The following is an 18095-nucleotide window of genomic DNA, read 5'->3' as shown; positions in this document are numbered from 1 at the left end:
GCTTCATTTCAAGGATACTGTTTAGCACTCAACTTAAAATGAGTAGCAATAAGAGTGCTTACCGCCTTAACATTTTCCATATGGAACTTTTATAACACTCTCTTAATATAGTATTCCTGTGACAACCAAAGTTTCTTTTCTTGCCTATCTCGCATGATTCCTATACCAAGAATCAGCTTAGTAGCTCCCATGTCTTTCATGGCAAATGACTTGCCTAATTGCTTCTTTAACGTGTAAATCATGGAAATATTTTTCTCAATAATAAGCATGTCATCAACATACAATAACAGAATGATGAAATCACCATCAACAAACTTTCTAATGAAGACACAATGATCAGAAGTACTCTTCTTGTAGCCTTGCTCACACATAACAGACTCAAACTTCTTGTATCGTTGTCGTGGAACCTGCTTTAAACCATATAGACTCTTTCTCAATCTACACACATAGTCTTCTTCCCCTTCAACAAGAAAACCATCAGGTTGTTTCATATAAATCTCTTCCTTCAAATCACCTTGAAGGAAAGCAATTTTTACATTCATTTGCTCTACCTCCAAATTAAGAGTAACAACCAAACTCAATACAATTCTAATGGATGACTTCTTGACCACTGGAGAAAAAATCTCACTAAAATCAACATTATTTCTCTGTCTGAACCTTTAACCACCAAACTAGCTTTATACCTTGGAGATATAGAGTTATTTTCTTGCTTCACCCTATAAATCCACTTGTTTCCAAAACCTTCTCCCCTTTTGGAATTATGACCAAATCAAAAGTGTGATTATCATGTAAGGACTTCATTTTCTCTAGCATTGCATCCAACCACTTCTTATTTTCTTCATTCTCTATGACCTCATGATAATATGCAGGTTCTACTCCATTTGTCACAACAACATAGTCATCAGAAGGGTACCTGACAGATGGTTTCCTCTGCCTATTAGACATCTGAAGTTGAACTTGAGGTGGTTCAGAAGTATCACCAAGATTCTCATCTTGTGGCATATCATGTTCATCTTCACCAATATCAATGGGAATATCTAACTCATATTCAAGCTGTTGATCATCAACATAATCATGTTGCTCACCATTTTGAATGTTATTCTCAACTGTATTCAAATCATGTATATGCGTCCAAAATGGATCAATATCAGACAATCTACTATCTTCCTCGGGTGTGGTCTAATTCATCTTATCAATGTCTTCAATGGTTTAGAAAGCATGCACCTAACTCTTTCAACCAAAGTTATATTCATCCTCTCCGCTAAGCCATTAAGTTGAGGAGTCTTAGGAGGAGTCTTGTCATGTTTAATACCTTGCTGGTTGTAGTAAATATCAAACGGTCCATAATACTCACCACCATTATCAGTACGAATGCATTTCAGCTTCTTTCTAGAATGTCTCTCAACCAAAACATGGAATTGTTTGAACTTTTCAAGCACTTTGTCCTTTGTCTTCAAAGAATAGACCCAAAGCTTCCTTGAACAATCATCAATAAAAGTAACAAAGTAAAGTGCACCACCAAATGACTTTACCTTCAATGGACCACAAACATCAGAATGCACCAATTCAAGCAACTCTGACTTCCTCGAGGGAGGATGTTTCCTAAAGGATACTCTAGTCTGCTTACCAGCCATGCAATGAGAACATTTCTCCAACTCTGCACTATTCAATCCTGGAAGTACATCCTTTTTGGATAAACAGATCAACCTTTTTTCACTATATGACTGAGTCTACGATATCATAAAGAAGCCTCCATATCCATGGAATTCGCACTTTCTTTAGCAAACAAAGCTTTTGTCTAATATAGTTTAGAAATTTTCTCCCATATGGCCACAACGAAGTTACCTCTAGCGAGTTTCCATTTTCCAGAACCAAAATGATTATCATAACCACCATTATCAAGCATCTGCATAGAGATCAAATTGAAACGAACATCTAGAGCATGTTTAACTCCTCTCATCAACAACTACACTCTCATGTTGGCATGCAAACAAATATCACCAATACCAACTATCGTTGACACACCATCATTACCCATCTTCAACACTCCAAAATCACCAGAAGTGTAAGATGTGAAGAACTCCTTCCTTGGTGTAACATGCAGTGTAACACCACTATCAATTACCCATATACTCTCATCTGATACAAGATTAACCGAATCATGGTCACGAAGAATAATAAGATTGTCACAAGTGGTAGTAGTAACACGATCATCATCACCATGATTCTTCTCGTTATGTTTGCCCTTCTTATCGTTGTTCTCCCTTTTCCTTTGAAAATAATTATTCTATATGTGCCCTGCTTTGTGATAATATTGACACTCCACATTCTTGTATCTGGATTTGGACTTACGTCTTCCCTTTTCTCTATCACCTTTTGATTTCTTTCTATGACTTCTCCTCTTGTTTTCAGTGACAAACACCTTAGACTGAGATGAAGTACCATGTGTCTTCCTTCTCATCTCCACATTAAGAACCTTTATACTCTCCAAAGAGACAATACCATCAAGGGCTGAATTTGTAATTGAAGCTCGAAATGTTTCCCAAGAATCTAGTAGAGTATTCAGTAGTCATAGTCCCAACATTTCATCATTAAACTTGATATCCATTCCTGATAATTGACCAAGGACACCTTGAAAATCATTCAAGTTATCTGAAATAGAAGCTCCTTCCTTGTATCTCAAATTCATCAAGGAATTCAACAACTATAATTTATTATTCCCTGATTTAGAAGCATACAAGGATTCAATTTTCTTCCATAAAGATTTTGCATTTTCCTCATTAGCAATGTGATTGTAGACATTGTCTTTTACATATTGTCGAATGAAACCACAAACTTGTTGATGTTGAAAACTCCAATTCTCATCAGACTTGGACTCTAGCTTCTCAGTAGCAAACACAGGAATATGCAAATTCTTCACATATAATAAATCTTTCATTTTTCCTTTTCACAAGTGATAGTTAGTGCCATTCAAACATATCATTCTATCTGTATTTGCCTCCATCATTCAAGTAATTCAAATAACCTCAAGCCCTACAAAGCTCTGATGCCACTCTAATGGGAAATTCGACATAATGACAGGGAAATCTCTAACAGAGTATATGTAGCGGATAATAATTTCCCCAACTTGCTAGAATCTATGAGGAACAAGAACAAATAATACAGTAACTAAGAACACACAAGGGACACCAAAATTTTAACGTGGAAAACCTTTCCAATGTGAGAAGTAAAAACCACGGGCACAAGCCAGTCAATCAAGCTCCACTATGATCAAAATAGGAATATAAGAGTGTCTCCAAAATATAGCACACAACGTGCTCAACAATACAACATACAAGAGAGCAACAAGCTTGAAAATGAGAACACAAAGTTGCAGCAAAAACTAGAAAAACAACCACTGTTTTGGCTCGTTTTCTACCACCTCAGATATCTTGTCACCGATCCAGCCGTTCAGAATGAAGTACCAGAAGTTGTGAACCTTCTATTCAAATTTTAGCCTGATCCAACAATGAACGAAGATACAGTCGCAAATCCCCCACAACTGCTATGAGTTCTCGTGGGTTGAGTTCTTTCAACTTCTCTCTCACTTTTCTATTGCCTCTTTTTGCCTACTCTGACTTCACACCCTTGCCTCATCTGACCCCTATCAATTAGATTAAGTGAGACAAGTGGACTTTGTCCAATTGATTCTTTCTCCATATTAGAAGGCAGCCCAAACCCAACACTCACTAGTGTGATGACGATGATGTAAGTGATTCTAAAAACTTAGATAAACCTTCGTATGATGAACTTCAAAATCCTTTCAATGAACTTCATAAAAAAAATATAAAACTCTTAAAACTTGTTTTAAAACAAAAAATCGATATTAATATTTTGAAAATTCACAATATCATATTAAGAAAGGTCAAAGGCATATTAAGGGTCAACTCTTCTGAATGTCCTAAATGTGAAACTCTAGAAGCAAAAATTGAGTTAAGTTAAGAACTTAATGGATTTAAAAAGAGTAGTCATAACTTGGATAACATTTTAAATAACCAAAGACATATTAATGATCGAAGAGGTTTAGGCTATTCTAATTGCTAACATGCAAATAACAAGTTGGAAAATGTCTTTATGAAAACCAGCAAGGTTAACATGAAAATCTGTTGTTTAAAACAAAACTAAGGATAAATCAATATCAACCTACTTTCTTTTATTATAAAAATATAGGTCATACACCTAATTCATGTTATATTAGAAAAGTTGGTATTCCAACTGTCCGATATAAATTGGTTGAGAAATGTGCTAACCTTATAGGACTCAAATCATATTGAGTACCTAAGAAAAACTTTTAACTTGTTTTGTATTAGTACTTGCATGCCACAAATGAAATGTGGTATCTAGACATTGATTGCTCTAAGCACATGACCGATGACAAAAGCAAATTTTTAATTCTCAATCCAAGGAGCAAAGGTTTTGTCACCTATGACGATAATAACAAAGGTATAACACTTGAAGTTTGTCGAGTTGGAAAACTACCTTCTACAACAATTGAAGGAGTGCAATATGTTGAAGCAAAGTATCATGTTACCAGCTCGTTACCCAAACAATGTAATATATTATCTAGCAAAAATAAGATAAAGTAATCGATTATTCATTAAACAAAAGCTTTAGATAATTGATTACACTAGACAAGTAATCGATTACTCATTGTTGTTATATCATTTTTCATATGGAAAGTAAAACAATTTCTACCAAAATGAATCAAATGCCTCTCCAATAGAATTCTATGTCAAGCCTATTTAAAGACCATTAAGATTCCTACAACAACTTTCATCAATCATTCATACAATCTTCTCTTCCTTTTGCCCCGTAACATTGACAACTCTATTCCCCCTTTCAATTTTCATGAATCGCGTACTATAAATAACCCTCTCACTCAAACCTAAACCTCTTCTCAAATATCAATAATTCTTCTCCCTTCCCGGTGAGCTATTTTTTGGTTTTTTTCTCCAATTTAATTATAATTATATGGTTTTGTAATTCTGTCTAGGACGATAATTATTAGAGATACAGTTGTAGGATCTACATCAAAGCCCTATGTTTTAATTTTAATTTTAATTTTGTATTCCTTTGAAATTTCTGCTGTTGTGATTTATAGGGTTCATCATATATTTTAGCTTTTAAAACATGATTTTTTTTATTTAAATTATTCCCTCTTATAATACCAATCCTATGGATTGCGAAAATGTTTTCGTTGTATGTTTACTTCTACGTGATAAATGGATTTTGCTTAATTCCTTGCTAGTGGAGCCTCTCCGCTTGCAGAACCCACTGGGCTGCCATTTCCAGTGAATTTGAGTTTCCCTTATATATTTGGTTTGTTTGTTGTGTTTGAGCCTTTTTCTTGATATACAATTGATTTGAGTTTCTAGGTGAACGATGTCGACTCCTGCTAGGAAGAGGCTGATGAGAGATTTTAAGAGGCTGCAACAAGATCCGCCTGCAGGAATCAGTGGTGCTCCACAGGATAATAATATAATGCTGTGGAATGCTGTCATATTTGGGTGAGTTGAATGGAATTTGGATAGAGATTCATCACTTTGTGATTATGGATGGATAAGCAATTTTTGGTTTGTACTTAATTCATTTGAATACTCAGTTTTTATTGGATTATGGATGGATAAGCAATTTTTGGTTTGTTTTCTGCTTTGGATTGCAGTCCTGATGATACTCCATGGGATGGAGGTGAGTGATTTCTTGCATGCAACTCTTATGTGATAATAATTGGAAAAACCATGTATCATCTAGATTCTTTTTCCTTATTGTGCATTACATACAATTTTCAAAATGAGTTGTATACGAGGAGCCTACTTTGTAGATGGTGGTATTTGTATAGTGTGTTGCAAAGAGAAGTGTTAGATGTTTATAACCTGAAGCTATCTTCAAAATGATTTTGGAAACTCATTAGATATCTAGGTTATCTTAAAAATGAATATTTTTTTCTATGACTGGCATGTAGAAGCTGCTCTTTATTTTGATGGTATTTTATTTTATGGGTTCTCTCTCCCTCTGGTTCTCCCTTTCCCCTTTTCGGTTCGTATTCTTTTCTACTATAGCCTTCTTATACTCTAAATAACTGTGCATGTTAGAGCTTATATCATTGTATGATTGTTACACTTTTTGAGAGATGCTTATCTTTGACCATTTAGCATTCAATTAATTTCTTTCTTCTTCCATGAGTTGTGTCCTACTTTAGTTTGCAAAAATCAAATAAAAAGGGATACTCTTGGTAGTGTAATCTATATATGTTTTAGGATGTCATATATGCCCTCTCTTGATATTATTATAATGATATTAGTTATGTTTGGGTAACTACATATTTGAGTTATTCAGGCACGTTTAAGTTGACTCTCCAATTTTCTGAGGATTATCCAAACAAACCACCAACTGTCCGATTTGTCTCTCGAATGTTTCATCCAAATAGTAAGTTTTTGGTGGAAAATATTATAAATATATTAGCAATCTAGCTACTAATTTTATTTTTCAACTTCGCGTAGTTTATGCGGATGGAAGTATCTGTTTGGATATATTACAAAATCAGTGGAGTCCTATATATGATGTAGCTGCTATACTCACGTCTATCCAGGTATAATATATATGCTTTTGTTTTGTATATTTTCCAAGAGAATATGCAATACGTGATACAGATAAATACATCATTAACCCCACTAGAGTGTAATTCCATAATTTTTAAGTCATGTATATCTTCCTTAAACGTGTGGTGCATTTGATTGAAATGTAATTCCATAATTTTAAGCAATTCATTTCTTCCTTCACACTGATAGGAACCGAATCCTATCTTTCATAGGGAGACTGGTAAGTTCAGCAAGAAACAGATACATGTCTGTTTGGCACATGGAATTAGTCATAGAATTGATTCTTCTTCTCTATCTTCCTCTCTTTTCTCCCTTTAGTTTTCCTCTACTTCACCCCATGGGCCATGGACACCGAAAAATTGGAACTTAATAACCGTTTCTCTGTTTTCCTCTCTTCTCATTTAAAAGGATTCTTCGCCCAATAAAAATTTCTTCTATGTCTGTACCAATAAATTTTTCTTGCTCCACCCATAAAAACTCCTCTGTTTATCTGGTACCACACCACCTTTAGTGCATCGGACGATGACGGTGGACAAATAGCAGCACAATATCAGTGATGTGCTTAGTCTCTATGGATTTATTTCACTATATTGAATCAATTGCAATGTGGAGGTATAAATAGGAAAAAGTGGGTCAGGGGCTGTACACTAATCTATCCCAGAAAATTAGGGGAGATATTGTCCTCATAAGGGGCGAGAGCTAAAAAGGGAAATAATATACAATTGATCCTAAAAATAATACGGAAATAAATCTGTGCACAGTTGTACATATCCGTGACAGACAATCCTGATTGATTATAGGAATCAAAATCTGATTTCCTAAAATAGGATCCAATAATTTACAGTCTCCATACCTGAGATACTAGCTGCAAATAATGATTCCCAAGATACATGAGATATCATTCCTTGAGATGCTATTGTTATTGTTCCAAAAACACAGTAATTCAAACCTGGAAATTTTTTTCGAAAAAAATATTCAAGTCTATTGGAGTATAGGACTAAGACTTAGACAAAGGATATAAAGCAAGTCTCTTCTAATTGGCAATTGTGTGCCAGCTATGACCCAAACTCTATAAGTGAGAGCATCACAATTCTGCATCAATAGAATTGCAATTCTGCATGTACAACTAATAGAATTACTCTTCTACATGTACAACCCAACACATAGAATTACAATTCTGCATCAATAGAATCGGAATTAGAATTACAATACTGAGTCACAATTCGAAGTCCATGCGCCAACATGACTCTTAAGAGAAATACAGAAAATCAGAGTGAGAGCTCCCAACTGTGGTGAAATGTCCTAGCCCCAGTCATTTGGCCTTAAAATAGAAAAAAGTGACTCAATACATGATTCTCAACCTCCTTACTCTTGCTCCCAACTGCGGTGAAACTTCCTAGCCTCAGTCATTTGGCCTTAAAAATAGGAAAGTGACTTAATACCCTCTACCCGATTCTCGCCCTCCTTAGTCTTTCCTCTGACTAACTAACCCCCTTCTACACTTGCAAGCTTTTGGATCCTCATTTCCATCAATGCCACTACCCTTAAAAGTTGCCTTGTCCTCAAGGAAGAAGTTTGGATAGTGGCCTCTCACTCTGCTCTCCTCTCCTCTTCCCAAGTGATCTCTTCTGCTGACTTAGAAGGATCAGCCATTTAGTCATGTTCTTTCCTTGGATATTGGTCCTACTTAAAGCCAGGATCCCATGTCCGCCTTAGATTCGACAGGGGTGTTCTCATCGACCTCCAAGCAATGAGGCAATTTAGACTCCACTTGATGATCCCCGATGATCTTTTTAAGTTGTGAGATGTGGACACAGTGGGGTATGCATACCATTGCAGGTAACAGCACTTAGTAGAATACCTGTCCCATATGAGATAGGTGACATGGACCATAGCAGAGTGCTGAAAACTTAGGATTTATCCTCTCTGCTACTGAAATCTGTCCATGTGAGCGAAGCTTGACATAGACACAATCACTGACGTTGAAGGTGCCTGTCATGTTGAACTTTAGCTGCTTAAAATCTTCATCTCTCTCACTCAGCATCTTAGTTATTGAGTCTACTGAAGTCTCATCAGTGAGGTATTGTATAACTGCTGGTGGATGGTAACCATATACAGCTTGAATGTTCAGTCCAAGAAAGCCTCAATGTTTAGTGCATAGGTTGTTCAGAAGCAAAACTCTGCAAATAAGTCTCCAAAAAGCAGTTAACCACGTCAACTTGGCCATCAGGTTGGGGATGATAGGATGTATTCATCTTCCTAACAGTCCCTTGAAGGTGAAACATCTCTTTCTAGAAATTGTTCAGGAGCAAAGGGTACCCCTGTTACTCACATTTTTACTTGAAAAATCATGCAACTGTGTACCAGTTTCACAAAATTATCTGCAACAGTCTTGGAAGTGAAAGGGTGCTTTATATGGATAAAGTGAATGCAGTTAGATGATCTGTCTACCACAACCATGATAGCTCTACTGATTGGCATTTAGTCAGACCTGTAAAAATCCATGGATACCTCCTCTCATGAGGTTGAGGATGAGAAGTGTCTGAGCTTGACATATGTTGTCGGAAGAGATCACATAACTGAAAAAAGTGCATAACCTACTTCATCTTGCCTTTCTAAAATAAACTTAAAGGTATCTGCTTGTAGGTACAAGACCTGAATGTCCTGCAATAAGAATAGACTGAAATTCCTGTAGCAAGGAGGGAATGGAGGAAGAAGGCTGCAAGATCACTGGTCGCCCTTATAGAAATGCGAAATGCAAATCTCCTCGCAGAAAAAAATCCATTGTAGCATTAGGATACTTCTTTCGCATGTTTATGACATTCGTTAAATCCAGATCAGCTAAGACCTCTTCCTTCACCCTGCTGAAATCCAATATACATTGAACCTTGGATGGATTCATGACCACCTTGGTCGAAGAGATAATATAGTTCAAGTACTGCACTGTCTGGTGACTAAAAAGGAACTTGTTTGGAAAGAGCTGATGTTGGAGCAGCAATTGCAAAATTTTACCCAAATGAACTACATGTTGTCTCTGAGAAGGATTACCTATCAAAATATCATTAAAAAGAGAGTAGTCACATGTCTTCATGTAGGGTCGGAAAACAAAATTCATAGATGATTGTAAAAGCTGATGGAGCATTCATCAGGCTCAAATGGCATAAACTTGGTAATCATAATACCCATTTAGTGGAAATCCAACACAAGATCAATTTTGAAAAAATACTGGTTCAGTGCAGCGCATTCAGTAATTCATTGATATTAGGTATAAGATACTTCTCAGGGATAGTTTCCTACTCTCTTTACTTCTGGCTGTATATCCACACATATTTTCCAAGAGCCATGTTTGTTCTTGACTGATAAAACTGGGCTAGAAAAGGGACTTGTACTGCGTTCAATGATACCAGTTTTCAACTTGTTCTTCACTTGCTTCTCCTATTCATCTTTATGGTAAAAGGCTTGCCTATAAGGCCTAACACTCACTGGACCTGCCCGTACTGCAGCAGAATGGCATGGTCATGGCACCTTTCATGGGGGGAGTTCTGGTGGTTCTTGATAAACTGTGATCTTCATGAAGGACCAGCTACAACTCCCCTAATTATTGTGAATCCGATTCCCTCAGTTGCTGGAATAGGTTCAGGTCACTTTGCATCTTGAAACTTTCCTTCTCTCTCAGCTACTTGCAAAACTTCTTGTAGGGCAAGCGAGTAGAATCAAATGATCTATGAGTAACCATATAACTTTGACTACTAGCTTTCTATGGCTAGCCTAGCAAAACAAGTTTTCTGTTGAGATCAGGATCGCTGAGCCATAGAAACTAGTAGAATCAAATGATCTATGAGTAACCATGTAACTTTGACTAAACTTTGCATAACCAAAGGGCCATCTTCGGAAGTCTACTGTTTCGCATCAGCACAATTATCATATTCGAAAGGCTAATAGAATTTCCCCCCTTCAGATAGCATTTTTTTATTAATATTACTTTTTCTCTGTGCTATGTAGTAGTCAGCATGTTACAATAATTTTCTAAATGGTAAAAATTCCTCCTTGGCAGTCATTGCTGTGTGATCCCAACCCAAATTCTCCTGCAAACTCAGAGGCTGCTCGGATGTTCAGTGAGAACAAGCGCGATTACAACCGTAGAGTGAGGGAAATTGTCGAGCAGAGCTGGACAGCTGATTAAGTTAATCCTCATGCACATGGCCAATTCAGTCTTCTGAAGCTTTGGAGGAATGATTTAGGTTGCAGTGGACCTTCAAGAATCTCTGTGCCAAGTTATCAAATTTATATTCCTTGCTGATATGAATGATAGGATAATCTTATCTTTCATTGGTTGTAGCTTTCACACTTTACCAGTTAATGTAAAACATATTTGTGTCACTTCACTTTGGATTGTCGTCATCATGTTCAAATATAAAAGTTGTAATTTTATTGAGTTGGTTATGATGAAAAGGTTTTATCAAAGTTAGCTTCGAATGGATTCACATTGGATGGTTACTTGTGTAAAATATTGTTTTCCACCATTCATTGTGACCGAGAACTCGACTTGCCTGGTGTTTATGGTGCTGATAGATAGTAAGATTTTTTTGTTTGTTTTTTGGGCTGATATTGTGCTTCCAGCCTCGGACCGTTATTTTTTTGATAGACATATAAATTTCATTCCCTCAAAGTATTTATTATATCAACTTTCCATTCAACCTTCAACAAGTTTTGGATAGAAATGACAACGGTGGAATAGTAGCGATGATAGTGCAACACACAAGTTTGGATTAGAGAAATGGACAGCTTAAGACTATGAAACGACCTCATCAACTTTGTGTGGAGGTTAACTAAAATTTCCAATCATCCAAAGAAACCTAGTATTCAAGTGTCATTATTATCATGAATAAGACCTCCAAACTCTAATATTTCGGGGTTTCCCAAATAACTCACATATACATTAAGAGCAATATAGTCATCTCTCGGTCGATTCCATTTAACCCAACACTATTTTGTAGGATGTTGCCTATTAAAGGTGTAGTTGACTCTTCCATATCAACAATGCATTGATGGATAGATGATGTTAGATATGTAATATCCTTTTTATCTCAAGCCATGCAATTGAAGTTTCTATTCCACCAAGCCCACCACAATGTTACCAAAAACACTACTATATCATCTTTCTTATACTCCTTAACCTAATCTCTTAGTTTCTTAAATTTGAAAGAACTTCAGATTATTGTCTCACTAGCTTAGAGTCTGGACAATCTAGAAGGCGTTGGATTATTGTCTCATTAGCTCACAAGCAGCATGAACAAGTTAGGACTACTTCAAGACCATGATTTGATCTCATAAAGTTTGTTGGAATAGACTCATGACATAATTGCCAAATGAAGAATCATATGTTCTCTAGTGCCTTGAGTTGCCGAATCCAATGATTACACTTGAGTTATGATCTTTCATAAGTCATTCATACCCATCTTTTACTATATATGGTCCATTTAGATTGTCCTTCCATATAACATTATCAGGAGCATTGGGATGAAGATTGAGAGCAATATCACGAAATTTGACCTATAGATGAGGATGGATGATGTTCATGACTATGTTGAGGTTCCATTTGTTATTTTGATAAACATCATTAATTCTAAACCCAATGTCTTGTATGTTCACATAATCTACCATAGGGCAAAGAGGTCCTATACCCAACCATGTATGATTACGAAACAATATGTTACCTACTCCAATTTTAAGTTTGAAACCATCCCTCAGAACTTGCAGAGCCTTTTGGATAGAATTCCAAGTTTGGGAGCCATTCTTCTAAGGGCAGTTAATATTAGTGTAATGCCTAAAATATTTTTCTGTAAACAACCAAATCCAATACTTGTCATGATGTAGAGCACAGACAAGTTTCCCTAAAAGCAACATGATGCAACTTCTTATCATTCTCACCTCTAAGCTTCCATTTGATTTGTTTTTAGTGAATTTTTCCCAACTCAACATATGCATGGCTTTCTAAGTAGCCTTGCCCAAGATAAAATCTAGAATGCAAGTATCAGCAATTGAACAAATAGATTGTGATAGCCATGCCAATTGCATGTAGTATGTGGGTATGGAAGACAACATGGACTTGGCAAGGGTCACTCTGCCAAGTTTGTTGAGAATGTTGAGTTTTCATGATGATAATCTACTATATGTTTCCTCTATAGTAAAATTGAAATCCTCTTCAAACACCTTACTCGACATCATAGTGAATCTTAAGTACTTTCTGTTGAAACTTGGTTTGTTGAAAGCCATTAGTGGGAAACGGTAACAACACTTTCCAATATTGGTTGTGAAAGGAATGAGGGTAATTGTTGTGAATTTGGTCTTCTCGGTTCATACCTAAAGCATTAGTGAATCTTTCAAATATCGAAGCAATATTGAAATATAACTAGATGAACAACCACTTTCTAACTCGACCTCTTCTATAATTGCTAAAGATAATTTCTACACGAAGATGAGGAAAAAAATGGAGAAAGAGGTCCCCTTGTCTCGGGCTTTTATTGAGGTTGAAGTTAGGGAGCTTGTTGTAGTTCCAAAAGGATGGATAAAGAAGAGGTTGAGATGTAAAAAAAAATGAAAAATTGAAAAAATGAAAGACTATGTATATATGTGGCAGTGTGTGTTTGTGTTTTGACAATTTGATAAATGTTGTACCTCACATCCTGCCTCGAAATCTAGATAAAGAACCCGAGTGAAATTGAGTGTTTGGCAGCAGATTCAGATTCAGAGAGCTTGATCTTGTTTAACCAATATGAAGTCGAAGTTAGAAGCTTGGAATTGACTTGGGTGGATGCCTTAGAAATGTCAGAAGTGAGTGTTTTGCTCTTGCATTGACAATTAGAAGATCATATGCACTTGAGACTGACTAAACAACAAACATTACTATAACTAGACCTGTCACTATCAAATAGTCAGAAGTGTATCTCATGGTACAAAGAGATAAATTATCTCTTTGCGGTAATTAAAATTATTATATGTGTCATATTTAATCATTTTCTATAAAAATATTTTTAAAACTAAACAAAATAGTACATATATTATACTTTTATTGATCGGAGGAAATAAATTATCTTATAATATGATGAGATCCTCTATTTTCCTATATAGTAACTTTAGTCTTCCAAATATAAGTATTTTGGTTCCCAAACATTTGTTGAATGCTCAATATTGCATCAAGTTGAAACTACAGTGGTTTATATTTTGAAGTGAAAATTAATTTAGTGGAATCAACTTATTAGTCCATATTATTGATATTTTGATGGATAATAAAGAATTGAATTTGGGAAGTATTATATAACAAAGAATCAATATTTGAGAAAAGATTAATTAATGTGTCTAATATCTATAATGTTTTTCTTTTAAGTTGAATGCATCCACTAAGCTTATCTTAACGAGTTATTGTGTCCAGAGACAAGTTCATCCAATGACATTGCATCCAATAACACGTGTGAATAAAATCAAGCCACACACGTCTAAGATAATACTTTCAAGTCACAACTATATCCAATGACACCACATCCAATGACCTTAATTATATCATTCAAAATCTTGCGTACATGTTTTACTCATCCAATTAATTGAACTTAAGTATCCATTATGCATATTTATTGTGATTATTAATGATTCAATTATTAGATACTCGTTTCTTGGTAAGAGGGATTCTTGAAAAATACGATATGTTATATTTTCTAACCAACTTGATGCAAACCAAGGAGGGAACCTATGATTTTTGGAGGACAATCTTACAAGTAGGAGAGTCATTTGAAGTCCATGTTCTTGAAAGGAAATTATGATAGTTTTTAGTTATTTTCAATAAATTGTGAATTAGTTTCCCATGGGTATATTATGATTTTATTTAAATCAAAATTTTATTAGTTATTTTTCAATAAGTTCATGTAATTAGGGTTGAGGGATTATTTAATTAATCTCATGTAAAATGGTCCATTAGTGGTCAAGTAAATGACCTAAACATAGGTGGCGAACCTGGCCAAGTGAGGACGTTGGACGCATGAGCACCAAAACTAGCCAGAAGTCAAGTTTCAAATTTAGCTCGATCAAATGGAAGAATATCTCAGTCAACTTAGGTTGTGCTTCATTTAAATTCCAAATAAGGAGAATGGGTGAAAGATGGCTCGGTGAAAATCTGATCAAATTGAAAATGACTCATGCAAGTTCAAATCTGGTTGTGTGGCACCTCGGCATAACTTGAATTTCGATCAAAAGGTCTAACAACCACAATTATCTCGGCCAAGACGAATTCAAACTCATTCAAATTGAGGCACAAGATAAGAATATGGCTTGGTCAAATTCTGTTGGAACTAAAAATGTTCAATTCAAATTCAAATTTGACACATTTGGCCCATGGGTCAGAAATTCTCGGCTAGTCAAATTTGACTAAGAGTAGCCAAATTGAATTTTGCTACTCTTTTCGAATTTCCGCTTTAGTAACTATTTCTTATTATCTTCAAGGAATTCAAATTTGAATTTTGGCCCTAGAAAATTAGTCAATTGGCCTAAAATCTAGCATGGTCAAATTTGGCTAAAAGTAGCAAAATTGAATTTTGCTACTCATTTCAAATTTCCACATGAGCAACTATTTCTTACTACCATCAAGGAGTTCATATTGGAAATTTGGCCTAGGAAAATATTCAAGATGACTGTATGGAAATTTCGGACAAACCATGCCGTAAATTCTAGCATGGTCAAATCTAGGCATGTGAGGATTTCTGAATTCAAATAATTTTTCAAACCAGGCATATAGAGTTAAATTAAGAAGGATTTGTGTCCATATGCAAGTCACATCTTTTGGACGTGTTCAAATCATTCTAAGTCAAATGCCTACCGAATCAGCCAAGTCAAGCAATGAGATTTTACCACCCTAGGACTTGGTCTTTTACATGATAGATTTGAATTTTGAACTTTTGAATTTCCTATTTTCGAGGAGTCCTTTTTGGTTGCCACCATCTATATGTATTTGAAATTCATGATGAATAAAGTTAAGTTTGATTTATTTGGAATTGATTGTCTTTAATTGAGTGTGACTCCTAAAACTATCTTGGTTGTGGCCAACCCTAGTTCTTATCAAGTATCCTTGTTTGTGGTGCCCCTCACCTCATTCCTTTTCCATTTTACTTATGCCTCATGCACACATCTACACCAAACCTAACCTAAACACAGCCTACACACCAAGTCGTGCCCCCTATTGAAGATAGATTTTTGGTTAGGATTTGCAAGTTTAGAGTTATTGAGTGATGAATGTTGAATTTATTTATTTACTCCCTTTCGGGTTGAATTAACCATACTATAAAAGATTGGACTCTTTTTATTAAGTTAACCATAGCATTTCTTATGAAATGTTGGTATAAAGAATAAAACAATAAATAAATTGTTAGAATGTTAGTATGTGCAGAAAAGTAAAAGACAAAAGTAAATAAAGAAAAATAAAAGAGTTAGTAGTTAGTTGCGTAATTTAAATGTTTGAATGTAAATAAATAAATAAAAGAGGTAGTTGTAGAAAGTAAATGACAACAATGTAAAAGTTAGATATTAGATTATTTATTCATCATTCTTTATTAAAAAGTAACAATCCATTGATTGATTGCACCTTTTGTATGTTGTTTCTATTCACAAAGTTGCAAAGCATGAATTGGTTTGAACTTATGTTTTAGGAATTCTTTTTCAACAAATAAATTTTATAAGTTTAACGTTTTACTATATTTTACACTTGCATCTCTTTCAAGATTCAATTGTAGTATAGTATAGGGTTATGTTGAACTATAGAGAATTGCCTAATAGAATAGAATCATATTGACATATTATATAAAAAATAATGATTAACAACTTTTTTGGGATGATTTTTATGATTTTTGTTGTTGCATAAATGTAAATGAAATGATAAACTAATATTTACAAATTCTTGAGGAGAAAAATGATTTGAATGATGGAAGAATTTGTTAACAAAGTTGTTTTGAAAACTTTATGAAAGTTATATGTTATACCTTGCTACTTCCATACACCAGGTTCTTAACTTTTTCCCTAGAGTTCCAGCCTGAAAAATTTGATATTCATACCTTGTATAATACACTAAATAACAGTTAACTGCCACTCTTCGGAGCTGTAATACCGCGAATTTTACGATTTTGAATTATAAGTTTTTATTAATATTGATATTAATTATATTTTCGAAAATGAATTTCTGGGAATTTTCGGTAAAGAATTAGACGAAACTCTAGTTGAGTTTTAGTCTTGTAATTCTATTTCCAATTTGGTGGTAAATTTTCTTGATTTTCGGAGACAGTCGGTTTCGGACCGTTGTCGGGGCCGAATCTCACCGGATACGACTCAAAAAGTGGTTTTTGAGTTCTGTAACTCGGAATCGAATTCCGATTGCACCGTTGGATTCGTAATTTCATTTTGAGTCAATATAGATCCTGAGTACAACCATACCTATTTTCGAAATATTTTTCACTCGGAATGCCGAAATCTGAAATTCTAATCAGATATTAAAGTCGGGCGATTTATAATACCCGATTGAGTATTGACCCATAATACTCGGGCATGTTTATCGCACGTGTCCGCGAAGTGGTCCTTTCGCGTTGGGATGTGAAATTTGTTTTTCCATAAATCAAACCCCACATCACTTACTCAAAGATCTTATGAGATCATCATTAGCCACCCTAGGAGATTTTTGATGATTTCCTAGAGGGGATTTTCCTTCTCTCCTTAAACCCCCACACTTCAAACTTCACTGTCACACTCTTTCATTTTCAAAATTTACAAAGAGAAGGTAAATTCTCTCTTCATTTTTTTTCCTCTCATTTCTTATTTGCTTCTTCCATCTTAAATCCTTAATCTCTCAACATTCAACCAATGGATGTTGATGAGATTTAAGTATGTGGTTCATGAGCACGTCGAGAACATATTCCACCGTTGAAATTTTCTAAAACGCTTTCTAACTTCTTTTCTCCTCAAAACCGAAAATGGTGATGTTCTTGAACTTATGAAAATATTTTGTTGAAACCATGAACAACTTGTGTTCATGGAGTTGTTATAATGTTTTATGTTGTTTTAGCCAAAGGGGATGAGGATGAAATCAAAGGAACCTTTAGGAAGTATTTTGGAAAAATGAGAATGTATGTATTTCTATTTGTTTTTAGCCTTAAACCATGGCTTGGAACAAGTTGGAAAAATAGAAACTTTTGTTAAAAAGGATGTTAAGGTTTATGAGTACATAAATGCCTCATAAAACTCTTAAATAATACTTTGAATAACTTACTTTAAAGTGGTAATATTATCAAAGAACGTCTTAAATCGGAATATGTAGTTTTACTAAAAACCGTACCTTTAAAAAGGGATGGAAATCGTGAACGAACTTTCGACGAAAAAAGGATGGCAAAAACATGTGATGTTGGACCGGATGGATGAAAGGGATGT

General features: G+C 35.0%; 1 protein-coding gene across 4 annotated transcripts; it reads left to right on the top strand.

The window, feature by feature from the left end:
* The first annotated feature begins 1311 nt into the window (after window positions 1-1311).
* On the top strand, window positions 1312-11135 carry LOC109338817 (ubiquitin-conjugating enzyme E2 2-like). Of its 4 annotated transcripts, none has more exons than XM_019576142.1 (6): window positions 1312-1322; window positions 5415-5546; window positions 5702-5727; window positions 6376-6465; window positions 6540-6628; window positions 10693-11135. In XM_019576142.1, the coding sequence occupies exons 2-6, from the start codon at window positions 5422-5424 to the stop codon at window positions 10819-10821; spliced, it is 459 nt and encodes a 152-aa protein (XP_019431687.1). In that variant the 5' UTR covers window positions 1312-1322; window positions 5415-5421; the 3' UTR covers window positions 10822-11135. The 4 variants fall into 4 exon arrangements, with proteins under 4 accessions (XP_019431687.1, XP_019431685.1, XP_019431686.1 ...); XM_019576140.1 differs by lacking the exon at window positions 1312-1322 and adding an exon at window positions 4824-4962 and having other exon boundaries at window positions 5414-5546; XM_019576141.1 differs by lacking the exon at window positions 1312-1322 and adding an exon at window positions 4824-4966.
* The last annotated feature ends 6960 nt before the right edge of the window (window positions 11136-18095 follow it).

Source organism: Lupinus angustifolius, unplaced genomic scaffold (assembly GCF_001865875.1).
Source record: "Lupinus angustifolius cultivar Tanjil unplaced genomic scaffold, LupAngTanjil_v1.0 Scaffold_45_19, whole genome shotgun sequence".
Lineage (NCBI taxonomy): Eukaryota > Viridiplantae > Streptophyta > Magnoliopsida > Fabales > Fabaceae > Lupinus > Lupinus angustifolius.
Note: the sequence above shows the minus strand (reverse complement) of the source record. Positions and strands in the feature narration are given on the sequence as shown.